Source organism: Crinia signifera, chromosome 19 (assembly GCF_055691185.1).
Source record: "Crinia signifera chromosome 19, ASM5569118v1, whole genome shotgun sequence".
Lineage (NCBI taxonomy): Eukaryota > Metazoa > Chordata > Amphibia > Anura > Myobatrachidae > Crinia > Crinia signifera.
In genome coordinates this window covers 63,857,899-63,876,607 of record NC_139226.1, presented here as the reverse complement: position 1 = coordinate 63,876,607, position 18,709 = coordinate 63,857,899, and the positions used below count along the sequence as shown (strand labels likewise).

At 44.4% G+C, this 18,709-nt stretch overlaps 1 protein-coding gene across 1 annotated transcript in view; it reads left to right on the top strand.

The window, feature by feature from the left end:
* MYBPC2 (myosin binding protein C2) overlaps window positions 1–18,709 on the top strand; it is a 98,429-nt gene that overhangs the window by 54,105 nt on the left and 25,615 nt on the right. Inside the window, exons 21-25 of the mRNA XM_083161506.1 lie at window positions 3,452–3,586; window positions 5,157–5,324; window positions 6,775–6,863; window positions 6,986–7,181; window positions 15,290–15,429. Of these exons, the coding sequence (XP_083017632.1) occupies window positions 3,452–3,586; window positions 5,157–5,324; window positions 6,775–6,863; window positions 6,986–7,181; window positions 15,290–15,429 (728 nt within the window). The remainder of the gene's footprint in view (window positions 1–3,451; window positions 3,587–5,156; window positions 5,325–6,774; window positions 6,864–6,985; window positions 7,182–15,289; window positions 15,430–18,709) is intronic.

Below are 18,709 nucleotides of genomic sequence, written 5' to 3'. Positions count from 1 at the left end.
TTATTAAAATACATTCCATAATAGCGTAATATTCACAGAAAAGAATTGAGCCAATACTGAGATTGTTCCACATCGTCTACCATACCAGCGCTATACGTAGAGCATATAGATGTCAGCGCATATCCTTCTATTGTAAATGTGCTTTCTGCAAAATGTAAATATATGGTATTATGGGGTGCTTTCAAATGCTTGATTTTAAAGTGTGTGTGGCCAAGCCAATAATTATCATGTAACAAGACATACTCTGCCTTATACAAGGTTAACACCATTTGATGGGCAATCGAATGCACACCCCCGACCGCCAGTGAATGTACGCGGCAGCATGCAAATGGATGTGTACACTCACATATGCATTCGCATGCGAGCGTTCAGCCGAAAATGGTCGCCGACCATCGAATTATGCTTTAGTCATTTGCAAATTAAAGTCAGTTTAGACTGTCTTTGCTTTGACTAGCAAATAGCCAAGAAAAGGGCGCGCGCTAACGTCATGTGACATCAGGCGCCCGTCCCATTCAGGTTTTGACCCTCCTGCATTCGTATGGGGATGCCCAGCATTTTTCTCAACACACTGACCGTTTTTGTGGGCACACCCAGGAAACACTGGGCGTCACCATGTGCCAGCCCCCTGTCCGCCCACTGCACGCCTCCTGAAGGCGTTCGCACAGAGGCCATGCACAAGCGTATATTTACTGATATACATGCGCACAGCCGCAACATCGATCCCGCAGCAAATTTACTGTGGGCCGAATGAAGCTGAATCACCCCCAAAGTGCAGTATCCGTAATACATCAGCCTTAAGGCCAACTTGTCCTTAGGACAAGTCGGACTCAATTCTCCTGTGAGCCGCTTTGCAGCTCCCTGTGAGGCTCATATACAATTTGACACTTGATGAACCACTGTAGTTGCTGTAATTACCCTCACCGACAATGAGTTCCAGAATTTTACTGCTCTAATGGTAAAGAATCCTCCTCCTAATTCAGTACAGAATTTATTTTCCTCGAGCCTCAGTACATGCCCTTGTGTCCTAACTATAGGCCTGTTAGTGAACAAATCATCTCCCAGTTCTATATGATTTCCAATCCTGAACATACTAATCATATCACCTCTCAACCTCCATTTCTCCAGTGAAAACATATTCAGCCTGGTTAACCTATCTTTGTATTCTAGTGATTCAAGACCTTTTACTAGCTTAGTCACCCTTCTCTGTACCTGTTCCAATTAATTTATGTCCTTTTTAAGGTGCGGTGCCCAGAACTAACTGAACTGAACATAATATTCCCAGTGTGGTCTCACCAATGCCTTGTAAAGTGGCACTATCATATTGGCATCCCTTGAATCCATAACCCTTTTAATGCATGCCAGTGTCCTGTTTGCTTTTGCTGCTGCACTTGAGCAGTGTGCACTATTACCCAATTTTTCATCTATGATGACCCCCAAGTCCTTCTCTACAGCAGAATTTCCTATAATAACTCCATTTAGCCTAGAAGTAGCTTGTTCACTTTTGTTCCCATAATGAATTACTTTACATTTTTCAACGTTAAACCGCATTTTCCACCTTTCCGCCCACCTTTCCAGTTTAATAAAGTCACTTTGTAGTGTTTCCCCATCCTCTCCTGAGTTAATTTCCTTATTCAATTTTGTGTCGTCTGCAAATATTGCAATTTTACTCACTACAGTATGTCACTTCCAATATCATTAATGAATATATTAAACAAGGTGGGTCCCAATATTGAAAGTTGCAGGACTCCATTTTGGACCTTACCCCAGCTGGAATGTATGCCATTTACCACCACTCTCTGTCCCCAATTGTGTAAGCAGTTTTTAATCCAATTACAAAATTTATCTCCTAACCCTAAATTACCTAGTTTTATTAATAGCCTTTTATAAGGCACTGTGTCAAAAGCTCTAGCGAAATCAAGCAGTATTACATCAACAGATTTCCCTAAGTCCAGCCCTTTACTTTTTCCTGTTCTAAGAAATTTTGGATACTATCTCTTATTATTCCCTCTAATATTTTTCCCACAATGGATGTAAGGCTGACCGGCCTATAATTTTCAGGGTTCGTTTTGCTACCTTTCTTCCATATTGGTACAGGTCGAGTATCCCGTATCCGAATATCCGTTATCCGAATTATTCCGAAATACGGACATTCCAGAAAGTGAAAAAAAATATTTTTTTTGCTAAAAACTCACTGGGGACATATGTAACAGCATCACTGGGGACATGATATGTAACTGGCACTATATATGTGCAAGACAATGATTGCTTGGCATTCAAATTCAGTGCTGAGATAGTACACACATTTTGTTTCACGTTTTGAAACCTTGTTTTTTGAACAATTAAAATATGTTTGTGTGTATTTTATGTGGTAATAAAATATATTTGTGTGTATATTATGTGTTTATACAGCATAAATGCAAGATACTTCAAAATACATCATTGAAATATTAAAATATTCCGAAATACGGAATAATCCGTTATCCAAAATTCTCCTGGTCCCGAGCATTTTGGATACGGGATACTCAACCTGTACTACGTTAGCTATTCGCCAGTCGATTGGTACCATCCCTGAGTTTATTGATTCCTCGAATATCAGATATAATGTTAGTGCTATGACAGAACTCAATTCTTTTAGTATCCTAGGGTGTATTTTGTCCGGGCCAGGAGATTTGTTACTATTTAGGTTCTGTAATCTATTTTTTGACTATTTCCTCACTCAAACACACAGTTTGGGAGCAATCAAAAGCTGAGCATTTAATCTGTGGGAAATCTTCTAAAGATTCTTCCCAAAGCAAAAAATTCATTGAATAATTCCGCTTTCACTTTTCCTTCTATTACCAGGGTACCTTGCTTATGTTTTAGTGGGCCAATATATTCCTTCCTTAACCGTTTCCCGTTTATATAACTGTAGAATTTTTTGGCATTAGATTTGCTATCTGCCGCTATTTTACATTCAGGGGCAGATTTATTAAGCTTGGTGAAGTGATAAAGTGTCTGGTTTTTATCACCAGCCAATCAACGCCAAACTGTAAAACTACAGGCTTGGTTTGAAAAATGACAGGTAGGAGATGATTGGCTGGTGATAAAAAGCAGACACTTTATCACTTCACCGAGCTTAATAAATCTGCCCCTCAGTCTCTAATTTAGAAACCTTAATTGTTTACATTTCTTATTACATTCTTTATATGCGGCAAATGATTTGGGTGTCCCGTCTTGTTTAAAGGTTTCGAATGCCCTCCTTTTTTAGTTATTTCAAATTTGTGAAACAGGGGTGGTTATGCACTGGCTGATATTTGCACAATGGAGCAATTGTCAAAAGACTACGTATATGCTATGATCGCAATACACAAGTGTCATGACATCCCTGCAATCTCTTGGAATGGGCATTTCAAAGAAAACTTGGAGTGGGCATTTCAAAGAAAGGTGAATATTAATCATATCTCTTTTGCAGCTCCAACAAGTGAACCTCTGCACATGACCGTAGAGGATGTCACAGATACTACCTGCACTCTGAAGTGGAGACCACCAGATCGTATCGGAGCTGGAGGAATTGATGGTTATCTCATTGAATACCGCAAAGAGGGATGTAAGTTTTTATAAACTTTTTGTGATGCAAAAAGTGAAGTCTGCACACAAAATTGAATAGACACTATATAATATTTATAAGGAAAATGTTCTTTATTTTCTGTATTAGTATTCTACAAAAGATACAAATGTAAATCAGTCTACATGGGCAGTAGGGTGGCCAATCCAGGGATCGGTGGGATCCCGGGATTTGGCCCCCAAAAAGCCGGGATTTCAATCCCGGGATTGGAGTTTCCAATCCTGGGATTTCGGGATTAGACTGCGCATGCCCGACTTCTCCCGGCAGCACTGCGCAGCTTGGCGAGATCAGAGGTCACGCTGCGCAGGAAGAGGTCGCGCCCGGCAGTGTTATGCCACGCTACCCGCTTAGCCAGCAAGCCCACCTGATCACCCAGCCAGCACGCCAGCCCGCACCCAGCCAGCAGCATGGATGACCTGTCCCCCCACCCAGCAACCGGGCTCCTGGCAACCCTGCTGCACCCTCAAATGTAAGTAAATGTGGGGCAGCCAGGGTGTCTTTTTATTAGGAAAGCCAATCCCAGGATCCCGGGGATTGAAAAAATGCCCCGGGATTGGCTACCCTAATGGGCAGTCTAAGGGCAAGATACAACCAAACCTTTTCGAAAATGCACTTTTCGGAGGTTTGGCTGCAGTCCACATATGTACCAAGCCCGAAATGCTTTACAATCCAGGGTTTTGATGTAGTGAACCAAGCCATCTTCAGATCACCATTACCCATAGAAACCTATGGGCTGCTATCATGGATCTTGCTTTGAGATTCCTCCGAGCAGCCCCAGCTGCACGTTCATCACTGAACGCATTAGTAAACCTGGAAGTCCCATCACCACAAAGGATAGCTCTTACCACAAGAGCCATCATTGGCCAAAATGTTCATGCATATGGCATTACTAGATGCCATATGCAGATTTAGGGCCCGGAATCTACATATTAACATGTAACTATTACTTATGCAAATTAAGACAGTCATTGGCGAATCAAAATGAATGAGAACACAAACTATCAATTAATTTGTGACCATTACTTTTGGTTATAACACCAAGTTTAGTGTAATAGTGATTTTATTTACTGCTTTACAAGACCCTGGCCTGATAAAGTGTGTAGTCCTTACATTGTCCTTACAATGGGACTGTTTGTGAGTCACACAGATCCTTGTGCACAGATGCAAATGTTTGCATACACAGGACTGGCTTAAAGGCCTATCGTATGGGGGTGCATCCTCATAGGGTGAACAGTTTGCTGCCCAAAGCTTGAGTAACACACCACAAACTGATGACCAAGCAGGCGGGCAGAATTTACTTGGCTCCGGTCTGTCCTCTCAGCTGCTAACTCCACTGTTCAATTTAGAAAGTGGTTGCATTGGAGCTACAGTATTGATCTCAAGGAAAGCGGCATCAATATCTCGCAAGACTTGCTGTCTGTCAGGACTGTGAATTTGGGTTATAGTAACAGGCGTTAATATGTCATTATAGGGGCCCGTATATCAACAAAATAGGGGCCAACTTCTTTCTCATGTTCCAGAGAGGCTTGAATGTCTTTATGTATTTTAACAGCAACGGACTGGACTGCGTCCAACCAGGAGCTGGTAGAAAGATGCGGATACACTGTTAAAGATCTTCCTACAGGAGAGAAGATTGAATTCCGAGTGATTGCTGTGAATATTGCAGGAAAGAGTGAGCCAACTTCCCTTTCTCAGCCTGTCACCATCCGGGAGATTGTCCGTAAGTCCCCCAAACTACTCATCCTCGTCATTTAAAATAAGCCAACCAGTTTGTCTATCTTCATTTAATACATGATCTGCAAAAACAGGCAATTATTTTATGTTGCGGTCATGTGACATTTTAAGGTGCATTAATGCACAAAAGATCATATATGTAATAGCTTCATAAATTGCAGGAGGTGCTGGATGCCGGTCGAACTCAGACTTTTTTTTTTAACATGGCATTCATGTACAAGGCAAACCCATCAGCCAGCATCTTCCACCTCTGGGGAACTTGGATGCTATTACAAGTGCCCCAATGGGTCTCATTTTAACTTATATAACAGCACAGTGCAAACCATTTTTGTCATTGTGTTCCTCAATATACATTATATATTTATATAAAAAATTATATCTGGAAAAACTGAACTAAAAGACATTGGTCTCAGTCTGTGCGGACAACTACAACGGTCCTCAATTTGTTCAAGTAAACCTAAATTTCAACCAGATTGGTTTCTGTAACAAGGTGATATTGATTGCTGTGGTGTTTGACCGAGCAGCCAAAAAGATAAGTGTGGCAGAGTGATTTATGACCCCCCCCCCCCCCCCCCCCCCATGCACACTTCATTCTGAATGTGCAGTCAATCCGGCCACAAGCATACAGATGAAGCAGCATTCATCTTTGGCATGGCATGGGTTTACACATTGCGTCCTGCTCTATCGTGTGTCGGGCAGTGAATATCGCCCATAGAGGGGTGTTCAATTCCTGTCGCTATTTCCGATGGGGGAAATAGGGGCGGGTGCCTATTCAATGCTGTCATGACCGACAGCATTGAAGAGGCAGATCGACAGAATGGGCCCAACTTTAAAAGTTGTCACGCCCGTTTTGCCGTGATCGGCCGTGAATTGTCACAATCACGGCCGGATCTCGACAATCCACAGCCGTTTATGTGGACACGCCCCCTTTTCGCTGATTGGCATGCGAGACATTGAATCCCACCTGGCGATTTATGGATGAGCAAAATGAAAACGGGCCACGGTCATGGCTGTCGGAACGTATTGACAGTCATGACCCGGGATTAAATGCCTCCCATAGGGTTTAATGACGTGACCATGCGCACTAATCATGGGCACACTTGTGCCAGCTGTGCTGCAATGCGTGGCTACAGCTGATGTTCTGCTTTATACTGTATCTGTTCTGCTTCCATACAATATCTGGGCTCCTGCACTGCTGGATTGAGCAATAACTCCAAGCACAAGGTGATGGGAACCCTGCGCTTTTGTTCATTTGATTTATGTACTAACTGAGACAATATCGTCTGAACTATTTTATTGTTGGATTTTATGGGATATAATGATAGATTCAAACTAAATAATTTTTTTTGTGACTAGATTCATCCCGGTATATATATTTATAAAGCTTTTGAACATTTTTTTTTTGCTTGTTCATTTACATGTTTTTTATTTAATAGAACAACCAAAGATTCGTTTACCACGACACCTCCGGCAGACATATATTAAGAGAGTCGGAGAGCAAGTTAATCTGGTTATCCCCTTCCAGGTAAGATATCCGATGGATGAAGTGATGAAAGGAAAAGAATGAATAATGTTGTGTACATTGGACAATGATTTGCAAATTTGAATATAATGGTTTCATCATTTCTGCCTTGACAAAACGTACAGGGAAAACCAAGACCAAAGGTTACATGGTCAAAAGAGGGCCAGCCTTTGGATGCGAAGCAAGTCAGTTTCAGAACTAGTGAAGTGGACACCATCCTCTTCATCCGATCCGCTGAACGGGCTCACTCTGGAAAATATGGTCTTTCTGTGCAGATAGAAAATATGGAGGATGCTGCAACAATAAACATCAGGATTGTGGGTAGGTTTTGTTGATAAATAACATAATAGGCAATGTGAAAGCATCAGAAAACATGAGATATCATAATCTAATTTTGACTGCATTTTGTGATCTTAGGGCCTGATTTAGAGGTGGAGGCCATGCCAATATTTATACTGTACATGTACATATCAGAGGGTTTACATGCAGAGTGATTGACAGTCAGTAAGCATTTGTGAGAAGTAACTGGGGATTTTTACTCAAATGCAGGTGTTTGGTATTTGACCAATCCGGTGTCCTCTCAGCCTGCTACAATAACTTTTTAGGCTGTTGTAAAGGCTCCAGTGTCTTCCAACAGACATTCTTAGTTAAGGTCTAAACACACTGGTGACTATGCCCAGCGTGTGTGGACAGTAAAGATCGCTATCATCGCTGGGGGGGAAAGCCTCTCAGTGCATACAGACTGAGCTGCTTTCCACCTGCCCGGTGCCATCAGCAGGGGGAGGATGGCTTTGCATAGTGTAGCGCTATGTAAAGCTGTCCTCAAGGCCGCTCATCTGCTGGTAATACCAGCAGATGAACAGCTTGCCCAGTGATGATGCGGGAGCGAGCAGCAGCGCTCACAGCTCATCGCCGCTCCATACACACTGGGCAGCTTTGAGCTGAAAGCCGCTCAAACTTGCTGTTTTGAGCTGCTTTCAGCTCAAAGTCGCCCAGTGTGTATGGGCCTTTTATCTGGCCATACACCTAAAGATTTATTGCAAAATAAGATTATGGAACCAGTGCGCCTAATTGGGAGAAACTTAAAGCATAGTAATCGTCGTTAATCTTTATAAAGATCTTCAATCTCTCACGTGTTGACGTCAAGATTCACCCGGTCCAGAAATGGACCTCTCCTAGGCCTAGATCAATCCCGCGTCAGTAAGATGTGTTTATATTCAGATGATTTTTCTTCATAGCGTCTCCTTATTCGTGTATATTCAATGGTTTATTTCTTAAAGAACACTCATAGTGCATTACCAATATATAATATTTTGTACATACAAACAATCCAAATAAATGTAACTGCATACCGGAAAGGGGCCTCTTCTAGGCCAGGCTTGATCATGTTCTCTGTAGACAAGAAACAGGCAAAAACTCTGTCCTGATTCTGTGTGGTCCAAATTCCGTCCGGAATTATTGATCAGGTGCACGGGATTTTGCTCTAGTGGGAACATTTGTCACACAAGGAACTCCATGAAGAACATGTGACAGCTGCAATACTAAATATGCATTGTCCATTTATTTGATTGGAATAAAAAATCTGGTAATATCCGGATGACTGTTTTGTCAGTTTCCAGCATTTCGAAGCAAATAGTCATTTGCTCCCATAAATTACCAAATTTTTGTTACAACCAGCCAGATAGGACAATTCATCTTTAGGCCAGCTTAACTGTAGTGTTGCCCAGATGATTGATGGTGCGAGTAATGAAATACAGTCTTTGTACGCAAGTGGAAAATTATTGCTGCCACCAGTGGGCATCTCTATAGAAATCCCTGCAACTGTTTCATAAGCAGGAATTTGCACAGCGACTGCATATGGGATCATAGTCATGACCAGTGTTCCCTCTAAGCCAGGGGTGGCCAAACCGGTCCTCGAGATCTACCAACGGTCCACATTTTCCACATAACCTAGCTGCTGCACAACTGCAGTCAATACTAACTGTCACATTTTCAAACCTGCTGCATTCATTCCTACTATAGATCCACAGGTTGCCTGGAAAACATGCACCGTTGGTAGATCTTGAGGACAGGTTTGGCCACCCCTGCTCTAAGCTGTGCGCACGTGTGCGCGCACACAACTCGACGAGGGTGCGCACAGACATTACAACAGAGCGCACAAAGCAGCAGTGGTCCCTTTTTGCAGTTGTGGACTCAATTAATGTGTGTTTCACCATTTACTACATTGTGTGCTGTGTTTTTAATGTTTAAATGATTAATATAATTTTGAAGTAAAGTTAAAACAAATGCTGAGCGTAATTTTCCAGTTTTATATAAGTGACGCACAAAAATAAAAATTTCCTTCCAAAGTTGTACAGCCAAAATCTTTTGCCGCACACAGCCTTCGTAAAATTAGAGGGAACATTGGTCATGACGGGATTTGTGTGTACCTCTGAATCAGGCATCTAGGAAATACAATAGTATTGGGCATTATGCACGGTGAAGATAAACAGAAAAAAGGGGTTTGTGCTGGCTGGCTGGTATTTAACATACCCACTCAATAAAAGGTACAGTATATCATAGTAGCATATGTTGGAGAATGGGTAGGGCACAAAATGGACCATGTATATCCACACAATTGAAGCAGGAGAAACAATTAATATGCAATTTTATTAGAAGGAACCATTTATCTCCCAGTGCTCACTTTTTAAGGTCACTATGGAGAGTATCCAATTACTTTCGCTAGTTTTTCATACAAAAAAAGGCAATGAATGTGATTTTCACATGATGGTCATTATATGACTCTCCAAATATGGCATTTTTTGTCAACCAATTAAAAGACCCATTTTTGGGCGATTACACATGGAGGTTCATTTACTAAAATGGGAGTTCTAGTAAAATGTAAACTCAATGAGCATTACAGTGCATCTTTCCTTCCTGTTTTCCCTTCAAGAGCAGAAAAGCTTTGATTTGGGATAGATTAAAAAATAAAGAAAATAGTCAAATATTACCAATGAATAACACCTTGTGCACTTTGGCCATGCAGCATACATTGGCGGCCATATTGAACAGATGACCTCAATGCAGATCATTGTACCCTTATCTAATGAAATCCAAAATGCAGCATTCTCTTCTTAGTGCATGTACTTTTCATGGTCCGCTCTATTATTTTTGTACTAATCTACAGTAAAGGTTTCCTCACATTACAGCAGGGGTTCCCAAACTTTTTGAAATCACGGCACCCTGGAGTATCAGAATTTGTTTTGTGGCACCCCTAAGCCAAAAGTTTCTTATTGATTACTTAAAAAAAATATAAAAATTGTGTTTATATGTGATCCTTAAGTCCAGTTATGTTGTGAGGGACAGTATTCACTCTGGTTTGTTCACATATTTTATGATGGGAAGCCACAAGCACTGATTTTCCCTATTACATTGACCATAAATAAAATTAATTGGACCTAGACCACCATCCCAGGCAGGGCCGGCGCCACCACTAGGCAAGTTTAGGCATTTGCCTAGGGCGCCCGCCACTGGGGGGCGGTAGTGAGCTGTAGCCGGGGAGAAGAAGTAGCAGCAGCAGCAGCCAGCAGGAAGCTATGCTGCTGACGCTACCGCAGAGGAGAGCACGGAGAGGCTGCCAGGCCTGCAGAGAGACAAAGCATTTTGTGAGTAACTCTACTTATTTGGACCCCCACCGTCCCCGGCCCGTCCCCCCGCCAGAGCCCGCCCGCGTACTAGCCAGCTGCTGCACTGACAGACAGACCCCCAGTTAATAACTGATAACTGAATCCCCAGTTATCAGGCCTGCCTGCTACAGCGGGAAACTTCGTAGCCCCTGTCAGTCAGTCAGCTGCCTGTCAGCGTTAATCCCCTGCCCGCCTTCCCACCCTGGACGGTCTGGACCGGACATCGACACACATGATGATGCGGGCGGCAGAGCAATGTACTGACTTTGGCGAGTGGCGGAGCCGCCGCAGCCCGCCCGCCCAGCTACTTAGCGAATGTGTTTCACTAAGCAGCTGGGTGGGCGGGCGCTCCTCCACCTGCCGGAGTCAGTACATTGCTCAGCCGCCCGCTTGTGTGTGTCGGTGTCCGGTCCAGACCGTCCAGGGTGGGGAGGCGGCCAGGGGATTAAGTAACGCTGACAGGCAGTTGACTGACTGACAGGGGCAACAAAGTTTCCCGCTGTAGCAGGCAGGCCTGATAACTGGGGATTCAGAACTGTCTGTCTGTCAGCGCAGCGGCTAGCTGGTACACGGGCGGGCTCTGTGGGGTATGGATGAAAACCGGACAGGACAAAACCCCCGGACCAGACAACAAACTCTGCATTTTGGAGCTTGTAGCCTCCGGTCCGGGGGGTGTCCTGTTCGGAGGGCTGCCTGTCACACCTGTCACCAAGTAGAGGAGGAGGGGGTAGAATAAACCCTCCCTGTATGGTCCGGGCATGTAGCAAAAACCGGACGGTCCGGACCACACGGGGAGGCTATAATCTCCCCTACCCCATGTCCCTGGTGATAGCTATAATAGGGAGCCCCCCGGACAAGACACCCCCCGGAGAGGACACCCCCCTGACCGGACCCTACAAGCTCCGGACTGCAGATTTTGATGTCCTGTCCGGCGGTCCGGAGTTTAGTCCGGTCCGGTTTTTACATAGTCCCGGCTCTGTGTGTTAAACAGTGAGTCAGTGTATCTAAAATTTTAAAAGAACCTGCATTTGCTCATGGGGGTGGCCGGGTGCGGTGTGTGTCTGCATGATGCAGACAGTCTGCATCATATATGGTGGCAGTCATTTGTTCATTCTGACTGTGTTATCAGGATTTGAGTCTAGGGTAATGTGTTTTTTTTTTGGGGGGGGGGGGGGGGGCGGTATCCTGTAGGTTTGCCTAGGGCGCCTAGATGCCTTGCACCGGCCCTGATCCCAGGGCACCCCTGCAAGTGCTCTGAGGCACCCCAGGGTGCCACGGCACACAGTTTGGGAACCACTGCATTACAGCATTACATAATACCAACATACAGTATATTCAGTTATTTCTGCATGGGTTACCGTTAGTCCTTCTTTAGGTTTAGATTTTTCTTGTAGTTTAGCTAAGGAATCCCATGCTACTCCTGAGGAACAGAACTGACCATTCTGATTCACATCATATTGCTGATTTATACAGGTAACACAACATTTCAAGTTCATGTGGGGAGAAATATCTGCAAAGATCAGGTTCCTTAATTTCAACTATATTTAACTCCTCCTGCTGGATAAAGTCCAGTTATGTCTGCATATCCCTAGCACTAGCACAAGCTACGGAATGTGAGAGGAGGTTTATTTTAATCCCTCCTAATTCAGAGTGTACAGTGTGAATTTACCAGTCCTCAGTTGGTCATGAAGGCGCTCCTGCTGTTCTGAGCATCTGGCAAGTGTCCGAGTGATGTCCCTGCTCTGGGTTTTCTTGGTCTAGCTCCAAGGCCTGGCTTCCAAGCAGTTCACTATTTCATCATCTAAGTATTTACAATAAGGGTTTCTATATTGCTGTCTTGCTAAAATGATGATGAAACATTCACGCCAGATTAAATAGTACAAAATGTTCTGCTCCTGGACTTCCGTTTTAATGTATGGTTGCCATCACTTGTGCTGAAACTCTGGCCATTCCCATGGGCGAATCTCCCGCCCTGCAAACCCATGCCCTCCGCCCGCATTGATGTGTGGGAGCGCCAGGGAATAGTCTATTCGCCGTGGCTGCTCGCACACAGCAGCTGCACATGCGCATAACGGACTATGCGCATGCTTAGTCGCAAAACATTGCTCACCTGCACGAACATGCAGGGGAGCGAAAGAATCAGAATAAGGGCCTGACTTGGTGATAAATATAACAGGGTGTGAGCAGTGCCGGTGCCGGAACAGGTGTGCTTACGACAGGAAGGGGGGGGAATCCCCCCCCCCTGTCGTAAGCTCACCTGTTTCTGCAGATAGCCGCTGACCAGCACGGGGGATGCGGGCACCACCCGCCAATCGCATCAACAGGCGAGCTCCATGGGGGGGGGGTATAACCTCACCTGCTCCTTGCTCGGAATAGCTGATGGTACTTGGAGCTGCTTTCTGCTCTCCTCAGGTGGGAGCGCTGCTGCAGCTCAGTACCGCCCTCCAGTGGCTGGCACCCTAGGCAAATTCCTGAAGCTGCCTAGTGGTGGCGGCGGCCCGGGGTGTGAGAATCGAAAAGTGAAAGATTTTGGAGAGTTTTCCAATTTTTTTAAAGCGGAAATAAAATGCATGGCAACCTGGGAAACCTCTCCCAAATCTCTCACTTTCTGATTGATTACATTTGGCCCATGATATATTTTGACAACACCTAGCTCGCATAGACAAAGTAAAATAAAGCAGCACCCAACAGGTGCCCTTCACCATATACATGTCATAGAACGTAGGGTCACACAGTTAGCTTATGGAAGAGATGCATCAAGTCTTTAAAACCAGTGGTTCAGTGTGGCAGGTTATAAAGCAATTTAACTGCACTAGATCATTTGCACATGCATAACATTAACCCAGTGGTTCCCAAACACAGCCCTCAAGGCAACCCAACAATCAGGTCTGGTACTGTATATCTATGCTTGACCCCAAGTGACTTTATTAGAACCACAGTCATTTTGATGGGATGCCTTGTGGACTGAGTTTTGTGTCCTTTGCTGTAATCCCTCCATTGTATGTCAATGTTAGTAGCAAGATCACCACACTGGCCCTTATTCAGATCTGATTGCAGTACAAATTTGTTTGGAAAATGGGCAAAACCATGTCCACTGTAGGTGGGGCAGATGTTACATATGCAGAGAGAGTTAGATTTGGGTGGGGTGTGTTGAAACTGAAATCTAAATTGCAGTGTAAAAATAATGCAGCCAGTATTTACTCTGCACAGAAACAAAGTAACTCACACAAATTTTACTCTCTCTGCACCTGTTACATCTGCCCCACCTGCAGTGCACATGGTTTTGCCCATTTTCAAAACAAATTTGTACTGCGATCAGATCTGAATAAAGGCCACTACGAGAATCATACCTAATGTCATTCATCTAAAAGAAGCTAATTTATTCAAGGACGCAAAGCCCTATAGCTGGCGGAAATGAGTGTTGTGGCGGATGTCTGGTTTATTCTGGTTGCATTTTGAATTAAAAAGTGATAAATGTTCCAAAACCTCTCATTCCTTAATGCCACTATGCTAATGCTACAATTCCAGAACAGGTTTCAGGTCTATTTATCACTTCCTCTCCCAGGGACAGCTGCTCTGATAAACAGCTATGCCAGTGATGCCTGAAATCTGTACTGTAGCCGATAATAGTAGTGGAGAAAGTTTACACTGTTGGGTTCCACCTCAACACTATTGTCCTTAGGTTGCGTAGACTTGGATTGAAACCAGAGGAGGAGGAGGAGGAGGAGGTATCTACTCATAGCGTTTCACACTCCAGGAGCTCTTTCCATAAAAAATAGTCAGCTAATCCCATCTGTTACTCTAATCAAGTTCTGAAAATGTGGAGACTGCAGTGTGCTCCGAAAATAACAGTAAAGGCACTGGCCGAATTTGAGCTGAGAGAAGCTCACTTTCACCGTTTGAGCTGCTTTCATCTCAAAAGCTGCCCAGGCTGATGCACGCTCCCGCAACATCGTAGACCGCCGCTCATCTACTGGGATTACCAGCAGATGGACGGAAGGGTCAATGGGTTTTTATAGCGTCTTGCTATGGAAAGCTGTACACCCCCTCGAAAATCACTTCCGCTCATATTATATTTATGCACCTGGGCTCATCATCCACAAGTTCGGCCACTGACCTAAATTTGGAAGGTTTACTGCTATACAGTAGCCCTACAATACATACTATGGGGAACACAATTATTACAGCTGATTTGAATTGTTGCAATACCTCTTCTGTTATTGTGATAACTGATTAAAATCATTAAAAGACCAAGCTCTATTAAGAATTGTTTTTAAGTAAAGATTCAAATAGTTTGAAAGTTGTTTAATAACTTTAGTGTACTTTGTAGTTTTTTTTCTTTAGACCTGAAAACCCAAATCTGGGCTAATAGTTAGCATTACTGCCTCGCAACACTGAGGTCATGAGTTCAGTTCCCACCATGGCCCTAACTGTGCGGAGTTTGTATATTCTCCCTGTGCTTGTGTGGGTTTTCTCCAGGTATTCCGGTTTTCTCCCACAAGCCAAAAATATACTGGTAGGCTAATTGGCTCCCAACAAAAATTAACCCTAGAATGTCTGTGTGTGCGTCCACATGTGGTAGGGACTATAGATTGTAAGCTCCACTGGGGCAGGGACTGATGTTAATGTTCAACTATTCTCTGTAAAGGGCTGCGGAATATGTGTGCGCTATATAAGAAACTGTTAATAATAATAATAATAATAATAATAATAATAATAAATAATAATATGTTATTATATGTCATGCACTATTTATGTTCCCAGAAAAAGCTGGACCTCCTCAAGCAGTAAATGTGAAAGAGGTATGGGGATTTAATGCCCTGGTGGAATGGCTGCCTCCAAAGGACAATGGAAATTCAGAAATCACAGGGTACACTATACAAAAAGCCGACAAGAAGACAATGGTAATTATATTTGCATCATTTGATGGTGCATTTACATTTTAGTAAATGATATGGATGTGATCCCAAAGTTACCAGACTTCTCTCTCTCCCCCTGCCTACATCTTCAGAATATCTTGAGTTAGCAGAATATCACCATGTAGTGGTCCCCCAATATCCTATTTATTATTCTGTACAAACCGTGGTGATTCAGAGTAACATGCAATCAAGGTCACGTGAGCAAACAAGACATACTCATCTCTATGGACCAGCGACGGTGATATTCAGAGTAGCAGAGAAGTCCGCCATATCTCCATTTGTGGCTATACCGGTTTCGGCTAATTCAGAGCTGAGCAAACACAAAGGGTATATGCTCACTAAGGGCCTTATTCTAGTTCACTCTTTCTGGCAAAATCCTTCTTAGATGGACAAAACCATGTGCACTGCAGGTGGGGCAGATGTTACTTGTGCAGAGAGAATTAGATTTGGGTGGGGTTTTACTTCAAAGTGAGATCTGTATTGCAGTGTAAAAATAAATCAGCCAGTATTTACCCTGCACAGAAACAAAATAACTCACCCAAATCTAATTCTCTCTGCACATGTTACATCTGCCCCCCTGCAGTGCACATGGTTTTGTCCATCTAAGAAGGATTTTGTCAGAAAGAATGAACTAGAATAAGGCCCAAAGTCTGCACACAAAAGGTCTGCATGCATTACGCTGACATGGCTTTAGGCCGACAGGGTCATTGGGTAGACACAAGCATTAGGTTGACATTGGGAAGGTCATCAGTCAAAAGGTCGACATAAGGTTTTCACATTTTGTTTTTTTAGCCGACCTGTGCCGACAGGCGGTATTTCATGCCCTACCATCCATAAGGGTATGGAGGGAGAATATAATAGTGTGCCCAAAGCATGGCGATTGCAGTCGGTGCCCCAATACGGACAAAAAAACATGAAAAATCCATGTCGACCATTTGAATGTCGACCTAAGGCCATGTCAATCTTTTGAGTGAGTCAACCTAAGGCCTGTTGACCTTCCTGTGGTCGACCTAAGATCCACATCCACACAAAGTTGGTGCAGATGTGTGCTGATAGTGAAGGCGGTTACTACACCTAGGGGGTTATTGTAATTGACACGCTTCCCTTCATGTACGCGCAGAAGAGCAATATTGAGCATCTGCACATGTTCAGACGCTGTCTGTGAGTGGGCCAGCCGAACTGCTAGTTCGATGTCTGTTCGCACCTAGCAGTGTGGGCGGGGGACGTGGGGCGGCAGCTAGGGGTCGCGGCCATGGGAATGCGCCTGTGGTGTGGGAATGGGGAATGGGCAGCTGAAGTCAGCGGATGTCAGCTGCCCGCCCGCTTCCTGCACAGTGCACCTGCAGATATAACACAACACTGAGGTGTCTTACATCTGCGACCATGGAATGATCTCTTCCCTGCACGCAAGCTGCAAGCTTAGATACAGCCAATCAGCATGAGCCCAGTGTTTTCAAAGTCAGAAGCGCTTCCCGTGCCGCCGCACCGCGTTGTTTCCAGGTCACTGCAGGGACTCCGGCAACGTCATACTCAGCACCACCGGGAACTCTAGGCTCTCCCTGACCGCAGGTACCCCCGCACCGCACGGACCCCCCTGCTCGCTCCCAGCTTCACACACAAGGAGGGGGGAGCTGGGGGAGTAACAATAGTGCCCGCAGACCCCCCGGTGCCTCCCCGCCGCCGCGGGGGCTGCGGGGCTATAGTTACGCCACTGAGGTGAGATAGACTTGCACACAAGAGTGCCACTTGGGCAGATATTATGCTCTGACAGGTGCTAAAAAGCTATAGCATTCAGGGTCAGCAGAAAAACTGACATTAAAGGTCCATACACACTGGGCAACTATGCCCAGAATTGTCGTAACTGTATATCTACAGGACCTGTCACCCTCTAAAAATCTAAATTTCTCTTAAATAGCACAGTGTATTTGAAATAAAAATAAGTTTTAGAACAACAACAATAACTATTGACTCATTGGACAACCACTTAGGCTTTTCCTGATGGTAGCAATTGGAGCAGTGTTTTATGTATGTCCTGCATTAGTCACCAACACAAACAGGTCAGTGAATCTTCTGACAATTCAAATAACGGATTGTGATGAAAATGACTTGTTGGTGATTTGCGATGGAACTACCATAGGTGTGCAGCGGTCAGCCTCATATAAAAGATCATCGCAGGAGTTACCTTGCAATCAGACACGATGGGGGGAATTTACTAAGATGTGTATTCTACTTCACATGTGATGTTGCTATGGGCAACCAATCAGATCCTGTCTACTAGAGGGTGCTAAATAAATAAGAAGTAGCTTCTGATTGGTTGCCTATAGTAACATCACATGTGAAGTTGAATATACATCTTAGTAAATTTCCCCCGATGAGTCTTGTATAGGTATCACTTCTTTATGTAGAAATGGGTAATAGGATCAATATAACATGACAAAACATCAGCATTCAGTAACAGCGTACTAAATTCAACATGCCTGCCACATGTGCTTCTTCCTTCACTCCTTCAGACAATATAAACAGGAAGCATGAGAGAGATACAGGAACATAACAGCAAACTATACATATCAAAGTATATCGCCATCTGCTGTCCCTCCAATGTACATGCATATGAATGAAACCCACAATCTACATATATTCCAACAAGACATTCATATGATTAGCTCTGACTTCCGCTGACCAATATACAGCAACTTATTGCTGAATTCCAGGTATCACAGCCACTGTTACCCAAACTGTAATTACTTACTCCCTGCTATTGGAAATTCTGGATTCATTTAATACTAGCAGTGGCGTAAGTTTGTTTAAGTAGCCCGGAGGCAAGCCAAAAGTTGGTGCCCCCCCCATAGCTAGAGAGAGGGGGGGGGGAGAGAGAGAGAATGAATGAATTATGTAGAAAGAGAGAATCAAGATTGTCAGAGAGAAAGAAAGATGTCATGGAGAGAGAGGCTTTAATAGACTCACCCTCCGGCGCTGCAGCGTCTCCCACCTAGCTCCCGGCTCTATTTCGCCAGCTTCACTGACAGTCACCGCACACTGGCTGTGTGAAGTGGTGTTTCCTAAGCCTCAGGCCGACTTCCGCCGCGCTGCCAGGCCTGCCAGGAGCGGTGACGCGCCCGCTGCTAGTACACATAAGGCTACAAAGAAGGTGGGGCCGCCCACACCTTTGCACACACGGGTACGGGGGAGGGGGGTCGCCCGCCGGGAAGGGGGGGGTCGCCCGCCCTCACCACTTCACAGGTCGCCCGCCCTCACCACTTCACAG